At 37.1% G+C, this 22,850-nt stretch overlaps 1 protein-coding gene across 3 annotated transcripts in view; it reads right to left on the bottom strand.

Annotated features, from left to right (window-relative positions):
- Positions 1–3,819: 3,819 nt before the first annotated feature.
- The window catches only part of LOC115968041 (MADS-box protein JOINTLESS-like), a 36,957-nt gene continuing 17,926 nt past the window's right edge, over positions 3,820–22,850 (bottom strand). The window contains exons 2-6 of one of the 3 annotated variants that reach the window (XM_031087239.1): positions 10,544–10,622; positions 6,005–6,046; positions 5,169–5,207; positions 4,964–5,091; positions 3,820–3,875 (exon numbers count right to left, since the gene is read on the bottom strand). In XM_031087239.1, the coding sequence (XP_030943099.1) occupies positions 3,854–3,875; positions 4,964–5,091; positions 5,169–5,207; positions 6,005–6,046; positions 10,544–10,570 (258 nt within the window). In that variant the 5' untranslated portion in view covers positions 10,571–10,622 and the 3' untranslated portion in view covers positions 3,820–3,853. Of the gene's footprint in view, positions 3,876–4,120; positions 4,672–4,963; positions 5,092–5,168; positions 5,208–6,004; positions 6,047–10,543; positions 10,623–22,850 lie in introns of those variants that run through there. The other 2 variants (XM_031087238.1, XM_031087240.1) reach the window with 2 other exon arrangements.

Raw genomic sequence — 22,850 nt, 5'->3', positions numbered from 1 at the left:
ATGAATTGGATAGGATCTTCTCCAGGCCTTTGCTTTACCATTTGAAGGCTCTAGAAAATGACTTTATCTTCGCTTGGATAATACTTTGCACAAAATCTTTCCATCATCTCATCCCAGGTCTTAATGGACCTAGGCCTCAAGGTGGTGTACCATGTGTATGCTCTGTCCACTAGGAGCTTAGCAAACTCTCTTAGACATAACTCTTTATCTGTTGCGTAAGGACTTATAGTGTGAACGAATCTACTCACGTGTTCCACAATGCTTCCATTCCTTCCTTTAAAAGGGTGGAACTTTGGAGGTTCATATCCCTTGGGGTAGAGCTTGCCAAGGAGTTCTGGTGGGAATGGGGGATCCCGAGAGAACTGCTTGGGGATCTCGGAGAGTTTCTCCCTTTCTTGTTCAAGAAGGGCATTGACATCTGCCAATGTGAGATACTGGGGGTTGGTTTCTCCTTCTACTCCTGACCCTTCTTCTGGCTGGGCCCTTTCTTGGTTGACCATGGGAGAGAATTGCTTGGGGATCCCGAAGAGCTTCTCCTTTCTTGTTCAAGAAGGGCATTGACATCTGCCAATGTGAGATACTGGGGGTTGGTTTCTCCTTCTACTGCTGGCCCTTCTTTTGGCTGGGCCCTCTCTTGGTTGACCATAGGAGGAGCGTTATCCCTAATTTCTTGGGTTCTTCCCTCTTTGAGGGGACAAATCTCTTGCTGAAGGTGCTTCATCATTTCTGCCATCCGAGCCTTGGTGTCTAGCTTTTGCACCTCACACCTCTGTCCTAAGATAACCTCATGCTCCACTAGAGGTACTTCATTCCTCTGCCTAGAAGCTACTTCATTCTCTTCCACGGGCTCAGATGCTGCAGGTGGCATGTTGATACCTTTACTGTTCCTTGGTCTTGGAGCCATGTTTTAAGAAGGGACTACTTCTTCCCTCTCCTTTGCTCGGTCCCCAGTGGAGTCGCCTTAATGTGTAGATTCTTCTTTTAAAAAAAAAAAAAAAAAAAAAGCACACAGGCCCAAGTAAAGAAGCAAGGATCTTAGGCCTGATGCTTTATACTTTAAGGGACTAGGCTTGGTTAACCGCATCTAAATTGGGCTGATTTTAAACCAAGTGGTGCACAAAACACAAATCCTACAACACATACATACTAACATACATAAAACATATACTCATTAAACAGCAAGAAACAGTAAAGACCAAAATAATGAGGAAGAAAGTAAAGTAAAACATTAGAGATCCTTAGGATAATATGAGATGTTTCATTATATTCTTACGTTTTAATACATCATGCTCACTAGGATGTGTTACAAAGTCCAAATAAGTTCAAAAATCACAGACTTAGATGACTCCTCAGGCCTCTAAGACTTGTGAAGTTTGAATTCCTTTGAATCCAAGTGTATTCTCTAGTGGTTGCTTGAGGATCCTGGATGGTTTTTTCCCTCCTTTTTCCCTTTTTGAATTCTCACAGGATTTTCTCAAGGATCTTTTCCCTTTAGTTCACTATTGCTAAATGCCCTTTATTGTTGGCTGTCCCTCTTTTTATTGTGACATCCTAGGGTTTCTGGGGAACCATTGATTCCCTCTATTTACTCCCTTGGGTACCAGAACCAATTCTTCACCATTTCCCTCTTTTGAGGCTCCCTCTTCAAAAGCCCTTAGTTGACTTTCCTGTTCTTAGGGGTCCTAGAGGACTGACCTTTGATCTTTCTTTTTCCAAGGCTTCTAGATTTCACATTTTCAGACCCACCTTTTGGCTGCTTTCCCTTTTGTCATTTTTCCCAAATGGGCTAATTCCTTTCTATCAGGCTGAAAGATCCTTAGCCACCTTCCTTCATGGTCCATCTTCCTGGGTTCCCTGAGGTACCAGACCCTTTTTCATGAGTTGTTGGTTCCTAAGCCTTGTAATCCTTTTCTGCATCATTGGGTGGCTGATGGGACATATCTTCCCTCGTTCTTTGTGTTTCTGGGCATGCCTCCTTGAACTATCTCAGTCCCAACTTGGCTTTGCCACACATCCTGAGGATCCCAGGGTCTTGGGAATCACCAGGTATCCTAGTTCAATTTTCTTCCCGGGCTCCTCAATGATTTTCCTATCTTTAAGGGTTGGGCTAGACTTCTTCTTTCCTTTGTTTCGTGAGGTCTAAAGCTTGCCCATTCATGGGCTTGGGTCCCTCTCTATGGGCTCTTAATGGATTTGGGTCTTCCCTTTTTTTTTTATTGAAGGCCCGAATGTTTTCTAGATTTCAATCCTTTGTATTATTTTGGGCTTTGATACAACATCGTGATATTTTGGACCTCAACATTTTGTTACATCCTAAATCTTAGTTAAATTTTTTAAATATCTATGAATAAAATTATTATTTTTAAAGTAAATAATTTATTTAAGAAAGTATAAGGTTATTTATATTAATTTAAATAGAATCAAAATTTCATTAGGGTTGGACATTTATAAATTATATTGAACGTGGTTATGCTAACAATTATCTCAAGTAATAATGAGAAAACAAACAAGGGTTTTGTTCTTGCACTTTTGTAGACACCTAATTTTACAACTTGTATTTAACCTCGTTTGGAGAAAAAATGGTAAAGTGAAATTGGTTAATTGAAAAAAATATATATATAAAATTGGTCTCACAATTTATTTTAATTTTTTTTCTCTCTATGAAGCTAGCTTCATAGCCTATAAAGCTGGGAAAACAAAAAAAAAAAAAAAAAACATAAACTTGCAAAAACAAAAGGATAAAAGATGTTGTGAAGCACAAAAAGTTGCTTACGGTACTTGTTAACACAACTCATTTAGCTTAAAGTGCAATATTTGGATATTGGGAAAATTTTTATTTATTCAAGTGTGGTCTACATCAAGTTCTAATAATTGTTAACCTTTAGTCTAAATGGTCACACTCAACTACTTTGAAGTTAAGATTCTTTTTTTTTTTTTTGGTAACAGTGAGTACCACTGTACATATCACTCGAGCTAAGAGACTAGATGTTTGAAGTAGTTTTATTTGGTTGATTCATGGGTTTAATTAATTCAAACTGTAATATAATAAAACACATGTTTTAGATATATATCTCGATTTAACAATTTGGGAATTGGGATTGAAAAAAATATAAATCAAAGGATGTGACCGCATGTACTATATATGATTAATAAATCAAACTATACAAAGATAAAAGTGGTAAGTGTAATTATTAATTTCAGAATGTTTAATATGTTCATGTTTTCTTGTTATACTAAAAATAAATATGTTTGGTGAGATTTCCAGTTGGAAACCTACTAGCATTAAAACACTAAAAAAAGATACCACTTCTCTAGAGAGTAGAAACACATGAAAATTATTGTGTATGCTATATAAGTGACCTCACGTACTATTCATGATTTATATTTTGGTTGCTATTTTGAGTAAAGTGAGAAAAAGGAACTAAAAAGAGTCATTTAGAATTGATTAATCAAATTTACTAAAAAAAAAAACAATTGATTAATCAATTACTTGAAGAGTCATACACACATCTAGGAGATAATTAATTACTTGAGGAGTTCTACTTCTACATATTCACATTAGCACCCCCAAAACAAAACGAAAAAGAAAAAAAAGAAAAGAATGACATTTGATTTTCATTCGTCTTAACTAGCCCTAACATGTTAAACGTTTTTTGATGAGTTTGCTTCATAGTGATTGGTGAATACCAAATTATATAGATATGATGCAGTTTTGACAATATATATATATATATATATATATTTAAAATCTTGCTTTATTTTATTTACTTTTTTAGAGAGAGAGAGCCAAGACAAGATCTAGTTAAATATGGATGAAACCTGTGAAGTGCTAATCTTGAGTTGCCAAGGAAGACTAGGAAATAGAACAATCCAACCTAGAAAGATTCAAAATTCAAAATTAAAAACAAAAAAATAGAAAAACAAAAAAAGAAGAAAAAAACAAAAAAGAAAGCAGTGGGAGCAAGTTAATATTATGAATTATGATATCACTTTTCTCAAGTTGCTGCAAGAATCTGGGTTGTAAAAACATAGGAAGCTTGCAGATATTGCAAGCAAGATTGACTTGAAAACATTTTTAGACCTTAAGGCTTAAACCAAAGTGTACTCAAAAGCACCATTCTTGATAAAGAAATGTTGCGGAAAATATGTAATACTAGCAATCACGCAAAGATAAACAAAACCTATTGCAGAATTGTGAATCAATTTATCAATAGTATGACTTGCCATTAGTCTCAACCCTACACTCGACCTTTTCCAACACCCTCTACTTTATTTTCCATTGTAACAAATTGACCCTTGATTCATCCATAAAAATGATTAAGCATCCAAAATCTATCGTATACACATGCAAACTCTCTTAGAATCAACTAGTAGAAACAAATTGGCCTTAAAGAAAATTAATTACAACTCTGAGCTAGGATTTGTATTTACTTTAGCACGACCATTTTTCTTTTGTATTTGATAAAAGAGAATCCATGCATGCTTCTTGATCTTCACTATACTTCAAATTCATTTAGGAAAAGGTAGCCTGCAAGACATAGAAAGATGCACTAAGGCAAAGAGTTTCCCTATAGTAGCAGTATGCATTTCTTGCCATGCAGTCAATGATGATGGTTAAGTTGCTATTGAAACAGTCAAATTGCTCGATGATGAATTGCAAGTGACAACACCCTGTGGTAGCAAGCATTTATTTCAACACCAAATTTATCTTTTAGTACCAAATAAACCCATTAGAACAGTAAATTAGAATAAAGTACATATTGTAATACTAAATCCAGAGAAATAATTAAACCTAAGAACAAATTTATCTGTTTGGTCAAGTTCCTCTATTGAAACTAAAACAATATGCTATAAGACCCCTAAATATTGAGGTTTGATGTAAATATCATTTGATTGAATCCTGAATATTATTTCTTACTTCATCCAGAAAACTCAAATTTTTTAAGGATTTTACAAAACTTACCCCAACTTGAGAGATATGTCTGAACTATCATTATTTTGAGGATCTGATGAGCTGCAAATATTGGTGATTGACTCAGATGACTGACCTTGTTCAAGTACATATGTTTCAGTGCTAAACAGATTCTCCATCTGTGGAAGAGAGATTTTTTATAACTGAGATAGAAAGAGAGAAGGAAAATTTTTCTATAAAAATAAAGACCTATTACCTGTTTTAATCGTTGGTTTTCTTCCATCAGTTGGGCTCCCTGCATTAAAAGAATAAGATGAACAGAGAGCCATTACTAAGACTTCTTAGCCTTAAATACAAAATATAATTTAATTAATATGGTATATTTACCTAACTTCTTATATAAGAAATCAATACGTTATGAATTGGTATAGGTCAGGTGATAGGATAAACAATATAACAATCAGTTCTGAATTTACGTTGACAATGGTTTCAACTAAATACTCAATGGTGTTTGTTACTTGTTGTTAGCCATGTGAACTTTTCCTTTCTCTGCCCATTGAGCTAGCCAATGCACACAAAGACCACTATTTATATGAATTGCACCAACTTGCATTAGCATTATGACAAAGTTTTACAGCCGACATTTGCTAAAGATATGGATTTAGGGTTTAAGCTTATTACATTATAGTAGTCTTAATTGTACATAGTACTAACTATATTACTGCAATCCTAGGGTTAACACAGAGTTAGTCTACTACACATTCCCTTAAATATGTACACTATTATACACAAAATTCAATAATGAATATATAGTTGTTTAAAATTTTCTACTGTTCACGTTGGCATCTAAGACAAAACCACCTTAATTCCTTGTGTTCTTTCAACTTCTCTTAGTTTCTTCTTTCCACCTAATATTTCAATATTTTACAATGATATCATTATGGAGCGGATCATCACTGAAGTACGAAACTGTTATACATTGAAACCATATGAACTTTAGCTCAAGGGCACTGATCTGTTCCGGAAATGTCTTGCAAACATTTTAATAATTGTATCAAATGTCCTGCAAAGATTTAAAGTTTGGAACATGACCTTTTGCTGAAGGGCAGTGATCTCTTCCAGAAATCTTTCACCCTGCAAGAAAAAAGTTTCTTATATTAAGAGAGAGTACATAAATTTCAACACTCCATTATAATGCCGGCAAACAGAGATAAAAAAGAGAGACAAGCCTTTGTTTCAATAACATGGCTCAGGCCTATTTCAAGCTCTTTCTCTAGTTTCTGTAATTCTTCTATATCCATTCCAAGGAGCCCTTCTCCCCTAATCTTCCTGTGTTAGGTGTGAAAATTTCTCAACATTAATTTATTGTCGTATGTATTTGTCTTTGCAGTAACAAGATGTTAGTGATGTAGCTACAATACCTCAGTTCATGTGTCTTCTCCTCAATTTCCTTGCTCAACATGGCATAGGAAGTACCGTTCTCAAGCTAATATAAACAACATGCCGTTCATGAATATTTTTTAAATGTGAAGTGTTACCGAGCACTTTTAATATAACAATGGTTCTAAAATATGTAAGCATTTCCTACCTTAAATAAAAAAATTTTGGGGCTGCCTTAAATGTCAGAGTCATCATTCTGGGAGTGCAACAAGTAGTCTTCAAAGTTGTTAAAAAAGAAAATACCTAGCTTTTCTTATGGTGGTAGGATTTTCCGTAAAACACAAATTTCAGAGTTGTCATGAAAATTTCATGAGAAAGTGGATAAAGAAATAATCCAAAGTCATGTTTCCTTCTGACAATGATAAAATTACTTGCATTAAGTTATGGCCATGACCTATGCCACTTTTTGGACAAATTCCTCCATTTAGGCATTCATTTAGTAATTTTTGCTATTTATGGTAAGTTTTTATTTTTTTATTTTTTATTTTTTATATTTTATTTTATGATTTTCAATTTGGAATTTAGAATAAGATTCAATTTGTTTTGGGATGTCTCATAAGGTTTGTAGGAGTTGATTTTGTAAATTTTCTAATTTTGATCTTTTTGGTGATTTTTCATATTTCTAGCCTCCCTATGATTTCTTTTCCTTTTTATATGCGTAGTAGCCTCCAAGGAAATTCATAATTTCATTAATATAAATTTCAAAATGTTTTTTCTCCATTGATCCATAGGGGATTTTAACATTGTTCGTTTTCCTAGTGAACGGTTGGGGGGATCTTGCCATACCCCGGTTATGGAGATGTTTTCTGAGTTCATTGAGGAGCTTAGTTTGATAGATTTGCCATTGGAAGGAGGGAGTTATATATGGTCTAGTGGTTCAAATCAGCCTTCGATGTCTAGAATAGACAGGGCCTTTCTCATGATTGGGAGGATCACTTTCTGGATGTGATCTAGCCGGTTTTACCTTGGCCTATTTTAGACCACTTCCCCATTTTAGTGGAGGCAGGAGGGATATTAATGGGGAAAAGTCATTTTAGGTTCAAGAACATGTGGCTAAAGACGGATGGGTTCAAAGATAGGTTCCACTCTTGGTGGAATCTATACTCCTTCTCAAGTACTCCCAATTTTGTACTTGCCAAGAAGCTGAAGGCATTGAAGGAAGATATTATTCTGTGGAACCGTAGGGATTTTGGAAATGTAAAGCATCGGAAAAAAGATTTGTTGGAGGCTTTGAAATTATTGGATGCTAAGGAAGGGGAGTATGGCCTTTCTGAAGTGGAGATTGGTGAGAGGGCTATGTTGAGATCTCAAATACAGAACCTTCTCTCTTTGGAAGAAGTCTTGTGGAGACAGAAGTCGCGGTTGCTTTGCATCAAGGAAGGAGAAAACAATACCAAATTCTTTCACAAGGCGGCCAATTCTCGAAAAAGGTATAATCATATTAGTATGTTGGAGGTGAATGGAGTTATTTATGAAGACGAATCTGAGATGGCAGACCAAGCTGTACAGTTTTATAAAAACTTGTACAAGGAGACTGAGGTATGGAGGCCTTTTGTGGAAGGCCTGGAGTTTGATCAATTAGAGGGGTTGGAGAGGGATTGGCTTGAACGGAGGTTTGAAAAGGAGGAGGTTCTTCAAGTTGTCAAAGAGTTGAAGGAGATAAAGCTCCCAATCCTGATGGTTTCTCTATGGCTTTCTATCACCATTGTTGGGAAGTTGTGGAAAGAGATGTCTTAGCTGTGTTTGAAGAGTTTTATCAAAACAGTAAGTTTGAAAAATCTCTCAATGCAATGTTCATAGCCTTAATCCCTAAAAAGAATGGTGCCTCCAATATTCGAGATTTTAGACCTATTAGTTTGGTGGGGAGTGTTTACAAGATTTTGGCTAAGGTTTTGGCAAACCACCTGAAAGAGGTGTTGGATTAGCTGATATTTGAGTCTCAGAACAGTTTTGTGGGAGGTAGACAGATACTTGAATCAGTTCTAGTTGCTAATGAGTGCGTTGATAGTAGGGTGAAGAGTAAGACTCCAGAGGTTATTTGCAAATTAGATATAGAGAAAGCCTATGATCATGTGAACTGGGATTTGGGATGAGGTGGTGTAGGTGGATCCGCACTTGCATATCTACAGTCCAATTCTCTCTCTTGTTTAATGGGTCTCCTGCCGATTTCTTTGGGAGTTTGAAGGGATTGAGACAAGAGGACCTGCTATCCCCTTGTTGTTTTTGGTTATGATGGAAGTTTTCAGTAAGATGATGAAAAGAGCTGTAGGGGTTGGTTTGCTTCGAGGTTTTAGAGCTGATGGTAGTCGGGGTGAAGGGGTTTGTATCTCGCATCTTTTGTTTGCGGATGATACGATTCTGTTTTACGATGCAGATGAGGAGCAGATTCTACATGTTCGGAAGCTTCTTCTTTGTTTCCAGGCAGTGACAGGTTTAAAGGTTAATGCGCTGAAGAGTGAGATGATTCCCATTGGGGAGGTGCCTAACGTCCATGTTTTGGCTAAGATTTTGGGCTGCCGGATTGGATCTTTGCCTATGACCTATCTTGGTATGCCATTGGGGGCATCCTACAAGTCCCCTACTGTTTGGAATCCTATCTTGGAAAAAGTTGAGCGTAAGTTGGCTGGATGGAAGAAGATGTATTTGTCAAAAGGTGGAAGACTAACATTGCTTAAGAGCACTCTATCTAGTCTTCCTACATATTTTTTTTATCTCTTTTTACCATTCCTACACATGTGGTCAATAAAATTGAGAGGTTGCCAAGAGATTTCTTATGAGGTGATGCCAAGACACATTTGGTGTGATGGGACAAGGTGTGTGCACCTTTGGAATATGGTGGGTTAGGTGTAAGGAAATTAACTACTTTTAATAAAGCCTTACTAGGGAAGTGGTTATGGCAGTTTGGGATCGAGGAGACAAGGCTTTGGAGAAGGGTTGTAGCTCTAAAGTTTGGAGAAGAATGGGGGGGGTGGGGATGGACATCCAAGCTAGGTAGAGGGGGTACACGGTTGTGGCTTGTGGAGAAGTATCTGTATGGGTGGGGAGGAATTTAGCAAAAATATTTGGTTTGAGGTAGGGGTGGGAGATAGAGTTAAGCTTGGGACAGATCTATGGTGTGGGGAGTCCACTTCAATTGACTTTTCCGAAGGTGTATGGGATGGCTTCCAATAAAGAGGCATCGGTGGCCACTTCTCTTGATCAGTTGGGGATAGAGGCATGGAGAAGCTGGGATGTTCATTTTATTCGGAGACCAAATGATTGGGAAATGGGTGGTGTGGATGATTTTCTCCGCACCTTGGGTTCAAATCTACCTCCCACTGAAAATGGAGATCATATGTGATGGAAGTTGACAAAGAATGGGGATTTTGATGTCCAATCGTTTTACAATAAGTTAAGAAGACCTTTGCCTGTTATTTTTCCTTGGAAAGGTGTATGGTATGTTAAGGCTCCTCGGCATGTCTCCTTCTTTGTGTGGACTACTGTGTGGGATAAGATCCCTATAGGTGATAATTTGAGGGGTAAAGGGATGGATTTTGTTGATTGGTACATTATGTGCCGTTGTAATGGGGAGACGGTGGATCATTTGCTTCTTCATTATGGTAAGGCTCATAGGTTGTGGAGTTTGGTGTTTAGATCTTTTGGGTTTTCATGGGTCTTGCTAAGAACGGTTGCAGATATTGTCTTTGGTTGGTGGAATTGGCCTGGAAAACATTCATCTAGCATTTGGAATTTAACTCCTTTATGCTTAATGTAGTGTCTTTGGAGGGAGCGAAGTTGGAGGATGTTTGAGGACTTGGAAAGCTCAGATGACCAATTATTGGCTTCTTTCAGTGGCTCCTTGTTTGACTAGTTTAGGGCTTGGGGAATCACCTCTAGTGACTCTCTCCCTATGTTCCTTAGCTCTCTCCTTTGTATTTAGTATCTTTTCCTTTCTTTTTTCTCTCTTCTAAATTTTCTTTATCTGTATTTTTTCTCTTTACCTTATGCAAGTGTTCTTGAATATATATCCTTATTACTTATCAAAAAAAAAAAAAATTTCTCCATTCCTTTTGGTGGACTTCAAACTTTTCCTTGTGAATTAAAGGAACCTTTTATGGATTCAAGAGTTATTATCTCAAAGTAGACGTAATTTGTTTCTTATGACTTTCCACCTCATTTATTTACCAACTAAAAAAATTTAAAATGTCATACCTGTAGCTCAAGAGACAGTTGGTCCATTTTGCCAAGATTATCTGGATGTAGATTATGCCTTTCAATTACCTGCTACATACTTCATACAACATAAGGATAGCACATTCAATTCATTTATCTCTCTCTCATTTTAATAAAATGAAAGTGCGGATGAACTTATAAACTACTAGTACATATTTCTAACTCAGATAAAGGAAATAAAACTTGAGCTGGTGACTGAAGAATTTATTATTATCTCATGTTGGCATCTCTGCCATTGTTTGCATGCCAATTGTGTTTTCCCAATTAAAACGTGAAGCACAAGTGATATTTATATTGATTGACACAAACTATGTGCAACCTTCTAATTTGGTCAAACTATAAAAGGTGAACATCTATATGAACTCCTAAATTATTTATATTGATTGACACAAGGGGTACATTATGATGCAAGGAGCATTAAAATTATCTAAGATTTATTTTTGAATGTAATTTTTTTTTTTAATTTAAATTTTAAATTGAGCTTTATTGTTAAGGGTTTTAGGTGATTTGACTAGGAATTTTTCTATATTAGTGTAATCCCTAGACCCTATTAAACTAGTACTCTTGTAATTGTGAAAGGCAATACAATTTGAATTAGAATAATATGAATATTTGAGAATGATGACTTTCTCTTTGTTTGGTAGTGATGCCAAATACGCTTAGGTGGTGATGCCTAGGGCTTGCAAGCAAATTTTAGGAGGTGGAGCCTAAAGTTTATCCTGTTTATTCTTCTTTTATCCTTGTTTTCCTATTTTATTCTACATCAACTTGGTATCAGAACATCTTATGCCCTCCACCCAATTCAAATCAGCACAAAAAGAAAAAGAAAAAGAAAAATGAAAAAAACTCCACCCATTAGCCCAATTTTCAAAAGAAGAAGTGAGATTAGCCCATTAAACCTAGAAACAATCAAGTTCTTTAGCAGCAACAAGTAAAGTTTCAGTCTTTGCATTTTGTGGCTAAAAATGACTTCCTTTGATAGAGACTTTGAGGCGCAACATAAGGAGGATGTGAAAATCCTCCATAACTCCTATTCCTCCATTGATAACCACCTCACTCTTATTGATATTTGTTAGCAAATGTGGATCAAGCACCATCCAAATCAATGCAAGATGCACTTTTAGCCTCAATGAAGGCATTGGTCACTAATGAACTTTTCAGTTGCATTTTGCATTACTAAGATTACGAGGATAACAACACCGGATGCCCTATATGATGATGAGCAAATGAAGGAAAAATTTCAGCTGATAGTAGCAACATTTGAAAAATTTTCTATTTGTCTCACGTGCCCAATTGTTACCATACGAAGGAGGTTTCAATTCTTGACATTGTTGCAAAGGTCCGGTCATGCTTGGTGATGCTGGACCTTGATTGTGATGCATTGATTTTTGAGATGTTTCGAATTTTCTTTAAAATAATTAGGTTCATCTATTCATTTGTTGTATTTTCGGACATTTTAACAATTATGTCTCTTGACATATATAAAGAAGTTTCCTTGATTCTTCTCAGTCCACTTTTAGCTAGTGTATGAAAGGACTCAAAGCTGGTGGGTCTAGGAGATCGATTATTATCCCTGAAGGCAAAGAGAAAAATGGTTGGAGGGCTTTTGGCCTTGAACTTAGAAAGATGTTGAATCCTTCCCAATATGTGGTGAGTGGAACTGGTCTTCCAAAATTTATTCCTCAGGTGCATAGGCATTATTTGGAGTCTCAAAACTCTAGAACTTTTGCTGAAACTGTGCAAGGCTTTCATGGAAAAGTAGAGGATAGAAAGTAGCTAAAGCAGTTAGGTACCATTGTCAAGGGGAAGATGACACAATTAGGAGAGGAGAAGATGGTGGTGAATCCGAGACTTACAGGTGCCAAGGTGGGGGATTTTTCGGTAGGCAAGCCTAATAAGATGGTGGTGGGAGGAGAGGATAGGAGGGAGCAGTGCATTAATGAGGAGACTAAGGTAGGTGAGCAAAATCAGGCAGAAAGTAGGATACGTTTCCCAAGTCTCAATTTGAATTCAAAAGCCTATGAAAATAGGAAGAAGAGTGTTGTAGAGAGACCATGTTGGACAGGGAGTGGTCTTATCGTGGAGGTTGAGGTGATAGGGAGGAGATGAGTTTCCTGGATAGAAAAAAAGCAAGAGCTCAGAAGTGCAGATGGGTATCACGGGCTGGTAAGGAATTGTGTAAGGGTAAGTTAGGTTTGGGTCTTAACTAGCTGGTAGCCCAACTTCCAGTTAGTGTGTCATGTTCAGACCTAAATGTCATAAGCCTTAAGTTTGGGGAATGTTCCGTTAATTGTGTTGAGCCCTTATTCTCTGCCGATATTTACGAGAAGGCTGGGGAGAATCCATGGGTGAGTCCGATGAGCTTCGAGATATCGACGCAGGTGGCCGGAGGTCCTGGGTGGTCATCAAAGGTACGGGTTTAGGCCGCGAATGGTGGATCGTGCTTATCGGTGTCTCCAGTGCCTCCAACGAGCCCTACTTTGCTGATACAAAAAGGTGTGTCGCACCAGGGTGTTGGTGGTTTTGCCTCATCATGGTGGTGGGGTGGACCGAGTCTCCTCCGGTTATGGTTTTCAGGCTCAGCTTTGATCGGAACAGCATTTTGGGCTCCAATTCGTTGTTGGGTGGGTTGATTTCTGAAGGTAAGAGGACGGTGACTCTCGTTTTTGTACCAAGATTGGTTGGACCTTCTTTTCCCATTCCCTTTTTGAAGGTGGTGCAAGCTGGAGCGCTAGGTTTTGGGTTAGGAGGTTAATTCTTCCTATAGTAAGGAACTCTTTAGCCTTCCTAGGGGTGGTCATGCTTGTGGAGGAAGCAGCTGATTTTTCTGTGGGTTTTGGTGAAACAGATTTCTCAGTTAGCCTTCCTCTGCAAATCATTGCTTCGAGCGCATCGACAAATTTGGCAGAGTTGGAGGAGGTCAATGAGGTATTGAGTATTGAGACTAAGTTAGATATTTCTAGGTGGGTGAAACACAGAATTCCTAGTTGTAGTAAATTGGTTGGGTTGTCAATGTCTCGGCATGAGAAGTTGTGCATTGCTCTCTTACAGAGGCTTGAATCAATGATGGAGGCAGCCAATGTGTTACATAGGAAAGCACCGAGTAGCAAAAAATGGGCTAAGTCAAAAACCAAGGGACGTAGATAGAGGGTGGTCTTGTGTTGGTGTTGATAGTTGGGGATATTTTAGTGTTTATGAAGATAAAGATGATTTTGTGGAATGTTAGAGGTTTAAATGATCCTTGGAAACATCTTGTGGTGAAAAATTTGTTGCAGGAGTGGAAGTGTGATGTTGTTTGTTTACAAGAGACGAAGATTGCTAGCATAAATAGACAGCTAGTTTGTAGTTTGTGGAGCTATCCTTATGTGGATTGGGCTGTTTTGGAGGCTGATCAAACTGTTGGTGGTATTTTGCTTATGTGGGATAAAAGGGTTTTGGATAAGATGGAGGTTATGGTTGGTACTTTCTCAGTGTCGGTAAAGTGGCAAGGGGTGGGGGACGAGTTTATATGGGCTTGCTCAGGCGTTTATGGCCCCAATGAGAATGATGAGAGGGGCCACATGTGGGATGAGTTGGTGGGTATTCATCAGTATTGGAGGATACCGTGGTGTTGCTTTGGGGACTTTAATATTGTTTGCTTTCCTAGCGAGCATAGGGGGGAGTCCTGTTTGACCCTGGCTGTGGAAAAATTCTCTAAATTTGTTGAGGATCATAACTTGGTTGATTTGCCTTTGGAAGGAGGTAGCTTTACATGGTTAAGTGGTTCTAATCAACCAGCGATGTCTAGGATTGATAGAGCTTTGGTCACTCCAGATTGGGAGGACCATTTCCTAGATGTTATTCAAAGGATTTTACCCCATCCTATCTCAGATCACAACCCAATTCTCTTAGAGGTTGGGGGAATGGCAAGGGGGAAAAGTCTATTCAGATTTGAAAATATGTGGTTAAGGTCGGAGGGATTTGTGGATAAAGTTCATACCTGGTGGAATCGGCACTCCTTTGTAGGTACGCCTAGTTTCATACTTGTAAAAAAAAAACTAAAGGCTCTGAAAGAGGACATTGTGCAATGGAATCACCAAGAGTTTGGCAATGTAGTGTGTCCAAAGATGCAATTATTGGAGGAGTTGAAAATATTAGATGCTAAGGAAGGGGATTTTGGTCTCTCTGATGGGGAGATATGTCATAGGGCTGATTTGAGGTCCCAAGTGGAGTATCTTCTTTCCCTGGAAGAAATTTCATGGAGACAAAAATCTAGGATGTTTTGTATCAAGGAAGGGGATAACAACACCAAGATTTTCCAATAAATGGCTAACTCCCATAGAATGTTTAATTACCTGAAGACCTTGGAGGTGGATGGGGTGGTTTTTGAGGAGGATTTTGAGGTATCTAATCAAGTAGTACAATTTTATTAAAAATTATACAAGGAGACTGAGGGGTGGAGGCTTTTTGTGGAGGGATTGGAATTTGATCGTATTGGAGATATGGAGTGGGTTTGGCTTGAAAGGAAGTTTGAGAGAGAGGAGATTCTTCAAGTTGTAAGTGACTTGGATGGGGACAAAGCTCTAGGTCCGGATGGGTTTACGATGGCATTCTATCATCATTGTAGGAGAGTAATGGAGAAAGACATTTTAGCAGTCTTTGAAGAGTTTTTCCATCATTGCGAGTTCGAGAAATCCCTTAATGCTACCTTCATCGCATTAATTCTTAAAAAGAACGTTGCCTCTAATATTAGTGATTTCTGTCCTATTAGCTTGGTGGGGAGTGTGTATAAAATCTTGGCAAACCGTTTTAGAGTGGTTTTACATCAGTTGATCTTTGAGAATCAGAATAGCTTTGTGGGTGGGAGACAAATCCTTGACTTGGTTTTTATTGCGAATGAGTGTGTGGATAGCCAAGGGAAGAGTAGGGTTCCTGGTGTCATTTGTAAGCTTGATATGGAGAAAGCCTACTGTTAGGTTCTAAATGTTTAGAAAAATTGGCAAATCGTGAACACAAACTTGTCTAGATATAGATCTTAGAGTCTATAGGTATTATTAGACAATGCTCAAAGTGATTCAAGTCAAGATTCAAGAACATACAAGCTGCAGGAAGAAGATTTCATAATCTGTCTGGTTCGATCGATCGAAAGACAGGCTCGATCGATTGAAAGTCGTATTTGTAGAATTTTAATTAAACCCAAACAGCAGTTCAAGCCCATTAAGGATTAGGGTTTCTAATCTACTTCTCCCAGTATATAAAGGAAACCCTAAGCACGTTTTTATATGGCTTTTCAGAGAGAAAAGAGTGTGCTTCTTTTGTATTTAGGGTTTTGTTCCCAAAAGCTCTTTTATGTCTTCTACCAGTGTTATTCCTTGAAGAATCTCAAGATCCGGTGTTGTAAAAGTTGCTGCCTTCTCTCGTCATCAAAGGTGTTGATGATCTAAACCTTTAAGGGTGGTCTTGGAGTTACAACAGGAGAGTTTGAGTTGCTAAACCTTTGAGTGGGATCTCAAAGTCACAAACGGGAGTGTTTATGTTTTGCAAAGGCCAAAGAAAGAAGGAGTCCGTGGATTCGGAGCTTGCACGTGGTCGTATCAGTAAGTTCTACTAGTTGGTAGCAATAAGAAGTCGAGCGTGGGGGCTTGTAAGTCTTATTGTATGAACTTCGATTATTTCTAGTGGATTTGCTTTTTACCTTGAGGATAGCTAGGTTAAATCCTCCCCAGGTTTTTTACCGGTTTGTTTTTCCTGGGTTATCATATCGTTGTGTTTTTATTTTCTGCTGCTATACATTGATATGATATATTTGTGTTAACCTAGATTTGTTAATTTGGCTAAGTAATCACTTGGCTAATTATCTAGGTTAATCTAATTGTGGTTTTAAGGGGTCTAAAAACTAACACCTACGATCATGTGAACTGGGAGGCTTTGCTGTATTTGTCGAATAGGATGGGTTTTGGAGTGAAGTGCTATAAGTGGATCCGTTCTTGCATATCCACAGTTTAGTTCTCTGTTTTGATTAATGGGTCTCCAACTGATTTCCTTAGTAGTTCAAGGGGTTTAAGACAAGGAGATCCGCTATCTCCCATGCTATTTTTGATCATGATGGAGGTGTTTAGTAGGATGTTGAGAAGAGTGGAGGAGCTGGTTTGATCTGTGGTTTTAATCTTGAGGGCAGGAGGGATGGTGGGGAACGTGTTTCTCAGCTATTGTTTGCAGATGATACTATCTTATTTTGTGATGTAGATGTGGAGCAAATTCTTCATATTCGGTTGTTGTTGCTTAGTTTTTAGGCGGTAACAGGATTGAAGGTCAATGTGCGTAAGAGTGAAATGGTTCCAATAAGGGAGGTTGTTGATGTGCATGCCCTGGCTGAAATCTTGGACGTAGTGTTGGAACTTTGCCTATGTCGTATCTTGGCATACCGTTGGGGGCTTCACATAATTCCCCTTCAATTTGGAATCCAATTTTGGAAAAAATTGAGCGGATGTTAGCCGGGTGGAAAAAGTTGTATTTGTCTAAGGGGGGTCGTTTGATGTTACTCGAGTATGCTATCTAGCCTTCTGACTTACTTTCTATCGCTATTCACAATTCCTACTCATGTGGCTAATAAAATTGAAAAGTTGCAAATGGATTTTCTTTGGGGTGATAGCAAGATTCATCTGGTAGGTTAGGATAAAGTTTGTGCACCTATAGCCAATGGTGGTTTGGGGATAAGGAAACTTACTATCTTCAATAAGGCCTTATTAGGGAAATGGTTGTGGCGGTTTGGGAAGGAAGATGATTGGTTATGGAGGAGGGTGGTAGCTTCAAAATATGGGAAGAATTTGGGGGGGGGGGGGGTTGGACCTCTAAGCTGGGTAGGGGAGTTCATAGGTGTGGTTTGTGGAGAGGTATTCGCATGGGTTGGGAGGATTTCAAAAAAAAATTTGTTAGTTTGTTGTAGGGTTAGGGAATAGAGTGAGGTTTTGGCAGGATGGGTGGTATGGGGATTAACCTTTTCAATTGGCCTTTCCAAGGTTATATGGTATCACCATTGATAAGGAGGTTTCTGTAGAAGCTTCTTTGCCAAGGTAGGGGGTGGAGGAGAGAAGAAGTTGGGATGTTTGTTTTATTAGAGATTTTAATGATTGGGAGATGGATGAAGGGCCGCATTTTCTTCATATTTTGGGAGCAGATACTCCTCCTATGGATGCTAGAGACCGGATGAGATGGAAATTGAAGCCTAATGGGGTTCTTGACATCCGGTCGTATTATAACAAATTAAGGAATTCTCCCTCAACCGTCTTTCCTTGGAAAGCTATTTGGAGAGCAAAGGCCCCTAGGCGAGTTTCTTTTTTTGTTTAATGTGTAGCTTGGAATAAAATCCTTACAGGAGATAACTTGAGATTAAGGAGACTGGATTTTGTGGATTGGTGCATTATGTGCCGTCATTGTGGAGAGACAGTAGATCACTTACTTCTTCATTTGAATAGTTCCGATGATCAGATCCTTACTGTTTGTGGCAAGCATTGCATGCTAGAGTTCTAATCCTTCTCTTCCTCAAAACTCAAGGTCGAGTTTTCTTCAAACACAAAAGTATGATAGAGGGAGCATTAAAACCATCTAAGATTTTATTTTTGAATGTGAAAATAATTTTGTTTTCGACTTTAAATTTTGAATTTGGTTTTAAGGTATTTGATTAGGCATATTCCATATTGGTGTAATACCTAAACCCTATTAAACTTGTACTTTTATAGTTGTGAAAGGTAGTGCAATATGAATAAGAATAATTTGATAATTTGAGAACGATGGCTTTCTCTTTGTTTGGTGGTGAATGGTGTTGTCCAGGGCTCGCAAGCAAATTCAAGGTGGTGAAGCCTAGTATTTGTCTTGTTTATTCTCTTATTCTTACTTTCCTACTATGTTCTACATCATATTAATTTCTAACTTATTTTGTAAATTTCTAATTTTTTTAGGCATCAAATAAAATTACTTAAGACTTTTGGATTTGGTTCAAGCTATTGCATTAAAATGTTACATAATTATGGCTTCTAGGATAAATATCATAGAGTAAATACTGTTTTAGTTTTGGAAATTTTAAAGATTGAAAAGATACTCTGAAGTTCAAAGCAAGACTTCACAAGACTCGTAATATTAGTTTTCCATGACAGTTCATCATGAAACCCAACAAAATCCTAGACATCTAGGTACGCACTTCTTGTTATTTAAATTAATGTGCTGAAAAATTTATCATTAACTACATTGAAATTCCTTTTGAAAATGCTTTATCTTGTTAATTGCAATTCTTAACAACCACAATCAAAGACAAGTTGATAAGTCCCACTAATGCACTGTAAAGAGCACAATTATGATGGAAAAGACCATGTTATTATCATGATCCTAATTAATGTGACTATAAGATCAATACTGAAACTAACATAGTACTTTGAGGTAATGTGCAAAATAGCAGTGCAAAAGAATTGTATATAGTTAGTTAGGCAACGTTTGAAACAATAAAGGAAAGTAGCATCTCGAGTTTTAGAAACTCGAGATCCACATTAGAACTCGAGTCTAAAAGACTCGCATCGCGAGTGTGAAAATGCCATATAGATCTCGAGTCTTAAAAACTCGAGTTTCATGCAAAAAAAATTTAACCTATAGTGGCGTTTTTAAGTCTTACAGTGACGTTTTAAAGCCCTATAGCGGCGTTTTCTTGCAAAAAAAAAAATTTATAAGTACAGGTTTAAGGAGTCCTATAGTGGCGTTTTTAAGCTCTATAGTGACGTTTTATAGACCTATAGCGGCGTCTTTATTCAATTAATGGAAATCGAGTCTTTAAAACTCGATTTTCAGCGTCATTATTTCCCACTTTACACTAATCCACTTACAAATCGAGACTTAAAAACTCGAGTTTTATCTTAGAACTCGAGTTTTAGACACTCGAGATGCTAGTTTTCAACATTGTTTTGAAATATGACAATTAACTAAATTTTTTAATATTTATTGTTATTTAGAAAAAAAATTCTAATACTTTTCAAATTTGAAAGAAATCTAGTTAATTGACTAAGTTATGCTACTTATTTTCACTGTGGTTTAATTAGTAATGGTGCTAAATAATGGTGTGACGTGAGGTTCCCATGGACATGGACATGCGGGGTTCCTATGAATGTGCATGTGAGGTTGACACGTGGTTCCCATGGATGGTGTACAAGAGACCCATGGATGACGCATTGATGAAGTAATAAGCCCATTAGGCAAGGGGGAGTGAGTAGGACTTGTTCATGTCCCACAGAGAGGTCTTGAAACCCACAGAGAGGCAACGACTCACACACGAGGGGGAGATTGTTAGGTTACACATATGAGTGAAGTTCCACATTGAATAAAGATTAGAAGGATGAGTAATTAATATAACATAATTGAGCACATACCCTTTGCGCCTAGGCCTTTTGAGTTAGAGTGTGTCTCTATATGTTATATTAATTACTCAAGGAAACTCCCCAATGTGTTTATCTTCCCAACTGTGCAGCCTCATTTCAAAGAATTTGGTTATGTACTCTCCTTATAAATACATGCTTCATCCATATACTAGAACTTTCTTTTTGAAGTCTCAAATTGCAATCTTTGAGGGCGGGTTTGGCATGGTTAGCTTATGAAGGGTTTAACCTTGGAGGAGAGAGACATTTAACAACACCATCCAACCAAGGAGGAAAAGGTTATTCCTAAGAAGCTCGCAATAACATGAAAAATATAAAAGATGACACAGAAAAATGGCATCATTTTAATGGGGATTAAACAAAGCTTCAGGCATGGACATTTGAAATTGAAAAGAGTTGGAACTCATTGAAAAGAAGGTGACTTTTCTCTTTCCCAAAAGCAATTACCAAAATACTGGGTTGTACGTGCCATTTCCAATTCCTAAGGCACTCTGGGAAGATGTCTCTATGAATATTGTTGTGGGTTTTCCAAAGACGAAAAGGATTATATCAAGAGTCTAGATGCTTATCATGTGACTGATTTTTACCTTTGAGAGACTGTAAAACATCATTGTATCTTAAAGACTCTCATTAAATCAAGAAACTTAAGTTCAAAATCCATTTTGGGCATAACCTTTTGTTGATGTTCGCAACTAGCCTTCAACATAGTTCAACTTGTCATCCTCAAATTGATCAAGCATAGGTTGCTAATCAAAGTTTTAGTGATTTTCTGAGAGTTATCCTTCCAACTCAAGTTGAATAGCTTACAATCGGTTTGCTAGCCAAACTACAAATTATAGTCCATTTAAAGTTGTGTATAGTCAAAATCCTATTACCCTTCAAAACAAATAACCTATTAATGCTATTGACATGAAATTACTGCTTACCACTAATCATTGTAGTGGAGATAATGAGGAAAGAGTTAAGTATATAAAATTGCTACTCATAATTTTAGTGGAGACATTGAGGACAGAGTAAAATATATAAGGAAGTTGGATGAAAATGTTCAATACTGATTTCTCAAACAAATTCAAAAGTACCAAAAACGTAAGCCAACAAACATAGAAAACCAGCAACTCGTAAGGAAGGTGATTTGGTGTGGATTCATCTTTAGGAGAATGCTTTCTAGTCGGATATCTTGCTAACTTTTGCCTAGAGTTGATCGTCCTTTCAAGGTACTTCAATGTTTTAACAAAAATATATGGGGAAATTACACTTTACCACGCTAAACTATCCACTAGATTACACTTAAACTATCATATATATCACACTTTGCACCCCAGTGTTATTTTTACTGTTATATTTAATAGAATCTTAATGCATGTGACAAGCACATGCTTCTTACTTAAGTGGAGCAAAGTTAAAAGACTGAAACATCCTTCCTCAAAATCAATTAAAACAGAACCCAAATTTTGGTTTCTTGCTGCTTCATCTGCACTCTCCCTCTCTCTAAAAGAACACAAAATCTCAGAGTTTCTCTTGTATCTTCCTTGGCCATTGACAAAGTTTAAATCTTCTATTACAGGTTAGCAAAATCAAAATGCATTCAGTTTATGAGATTATTGTTCTAAAACTTCAATTTCGCTTCCTAATTGCCTCTTTTAAATCGGTGATTTATTTTATGTGTGATGTTGCTTTGGGTTCGGATTGATATATATATATATTTATATATATATATATATATGGTTTTGTGTTAAGTTTCATATGATTGAGCATTTGTCTAAGCGGATTTGTGGAAGGTTTTGTGTTTGAACCTCGCACTTCCTCACTCTCTCACTTATCATGTGTGTGTGTGTGTGTGTGTGTTTTTTTTTTTTTTTTTTTTTAACACTGTTATAGAATATTATTATGTGTTTGTATTGACTTAGGTGGTGTCTTCAATTGGTCCCCACACTGTATAGAATAATTTTTGTCCCACTCGTAAAATTGAAAGCATGTTTTTGACTAGAATATTTTAATGCAGAAAAAAATACAGCCAAAACATGGAAGAAGGTGATTTAATATTTGAGATTCACCACGGGGGATGGTTCAAGAATTTGAATGGGTTAATTTATGTTGGTGGTGACATCAATTCATGGTGAGGGATATGATAGGGACTGTATGTCTTTTATTGAGGTTGAGAGTATTTTAAAGTCATATGGATATAAAAGGAGGGATTTAGTTTATTACAAACAAGTTGGCATGAATTTGGATGAAGGGCTTGTGCAGATAAAAATAGATCCAGATGTGTTGAAGATGGTTGACTGTCATAAAGGTGTAGAAAGTGTGGTATTATACACTGTTACATGCAGCAAGATTTTGTTAAATATAACAGTAAAAATAACACCGGGGTGCAAAATGTGATAAGTGTGATAGTTTAGGGTATAAAGTGTGCAGTCAGATAGTTTAGGATGCAAAGTGTAATCTAGTGGATAGTTTAGGGTGGTAAAGTATAATTTCCCCAAAATATATACAAACCATATAAAGTCTAGTGAATTGATCTTGCTAGCTGTTTTTAAAATATTTGGTTAAACCTTTACTTTGTATATTTTATCTTGAAATGTAAGTCATTTCTTATGCTTGGAGAGTTGTTCCTAGTAAATCATGTTTATGTCCTAGATCATGCATGAAATTAAAAGAGAGTATTATTTTGAATTGAAAATTGGCCTTTGGCTTTTCTTATATCTCTTTGCAACAAACCTTCTAACTAAGAAATTTTTTGTAGACAACTTCTCCGAAAATACCTAACAACACAGGATAAACAAAGTCCTTCCTGCTCATTGTTTACCAAAAAAATTGCATTATTGATAAAATTTCTCTATATGAACAATCAATACCCAAAACTATTTTTCAGTAAACAATCAAATAAATAT

The sequence above is a fragment of the Quercus lobata genome, chromosome 11 (genome assembly GCF_001633185.2).
Source record: "Quercus lobata isolate SW786 chromosome 11, ValleyOak3.0 Primary Assembly, whole genome shotgun sequence".
Taxonomy (NCBI): Eukaryota; Viridiplantae; Streptophyta; class Magnoliopsida; order Fagales; family Fagaceae; genus Quercus; species Quercus lobata.
Note: the sequence above shows the minus strand (reverse complement) of the source record. Positions and strands in the feature narration are given on the sequence as shown.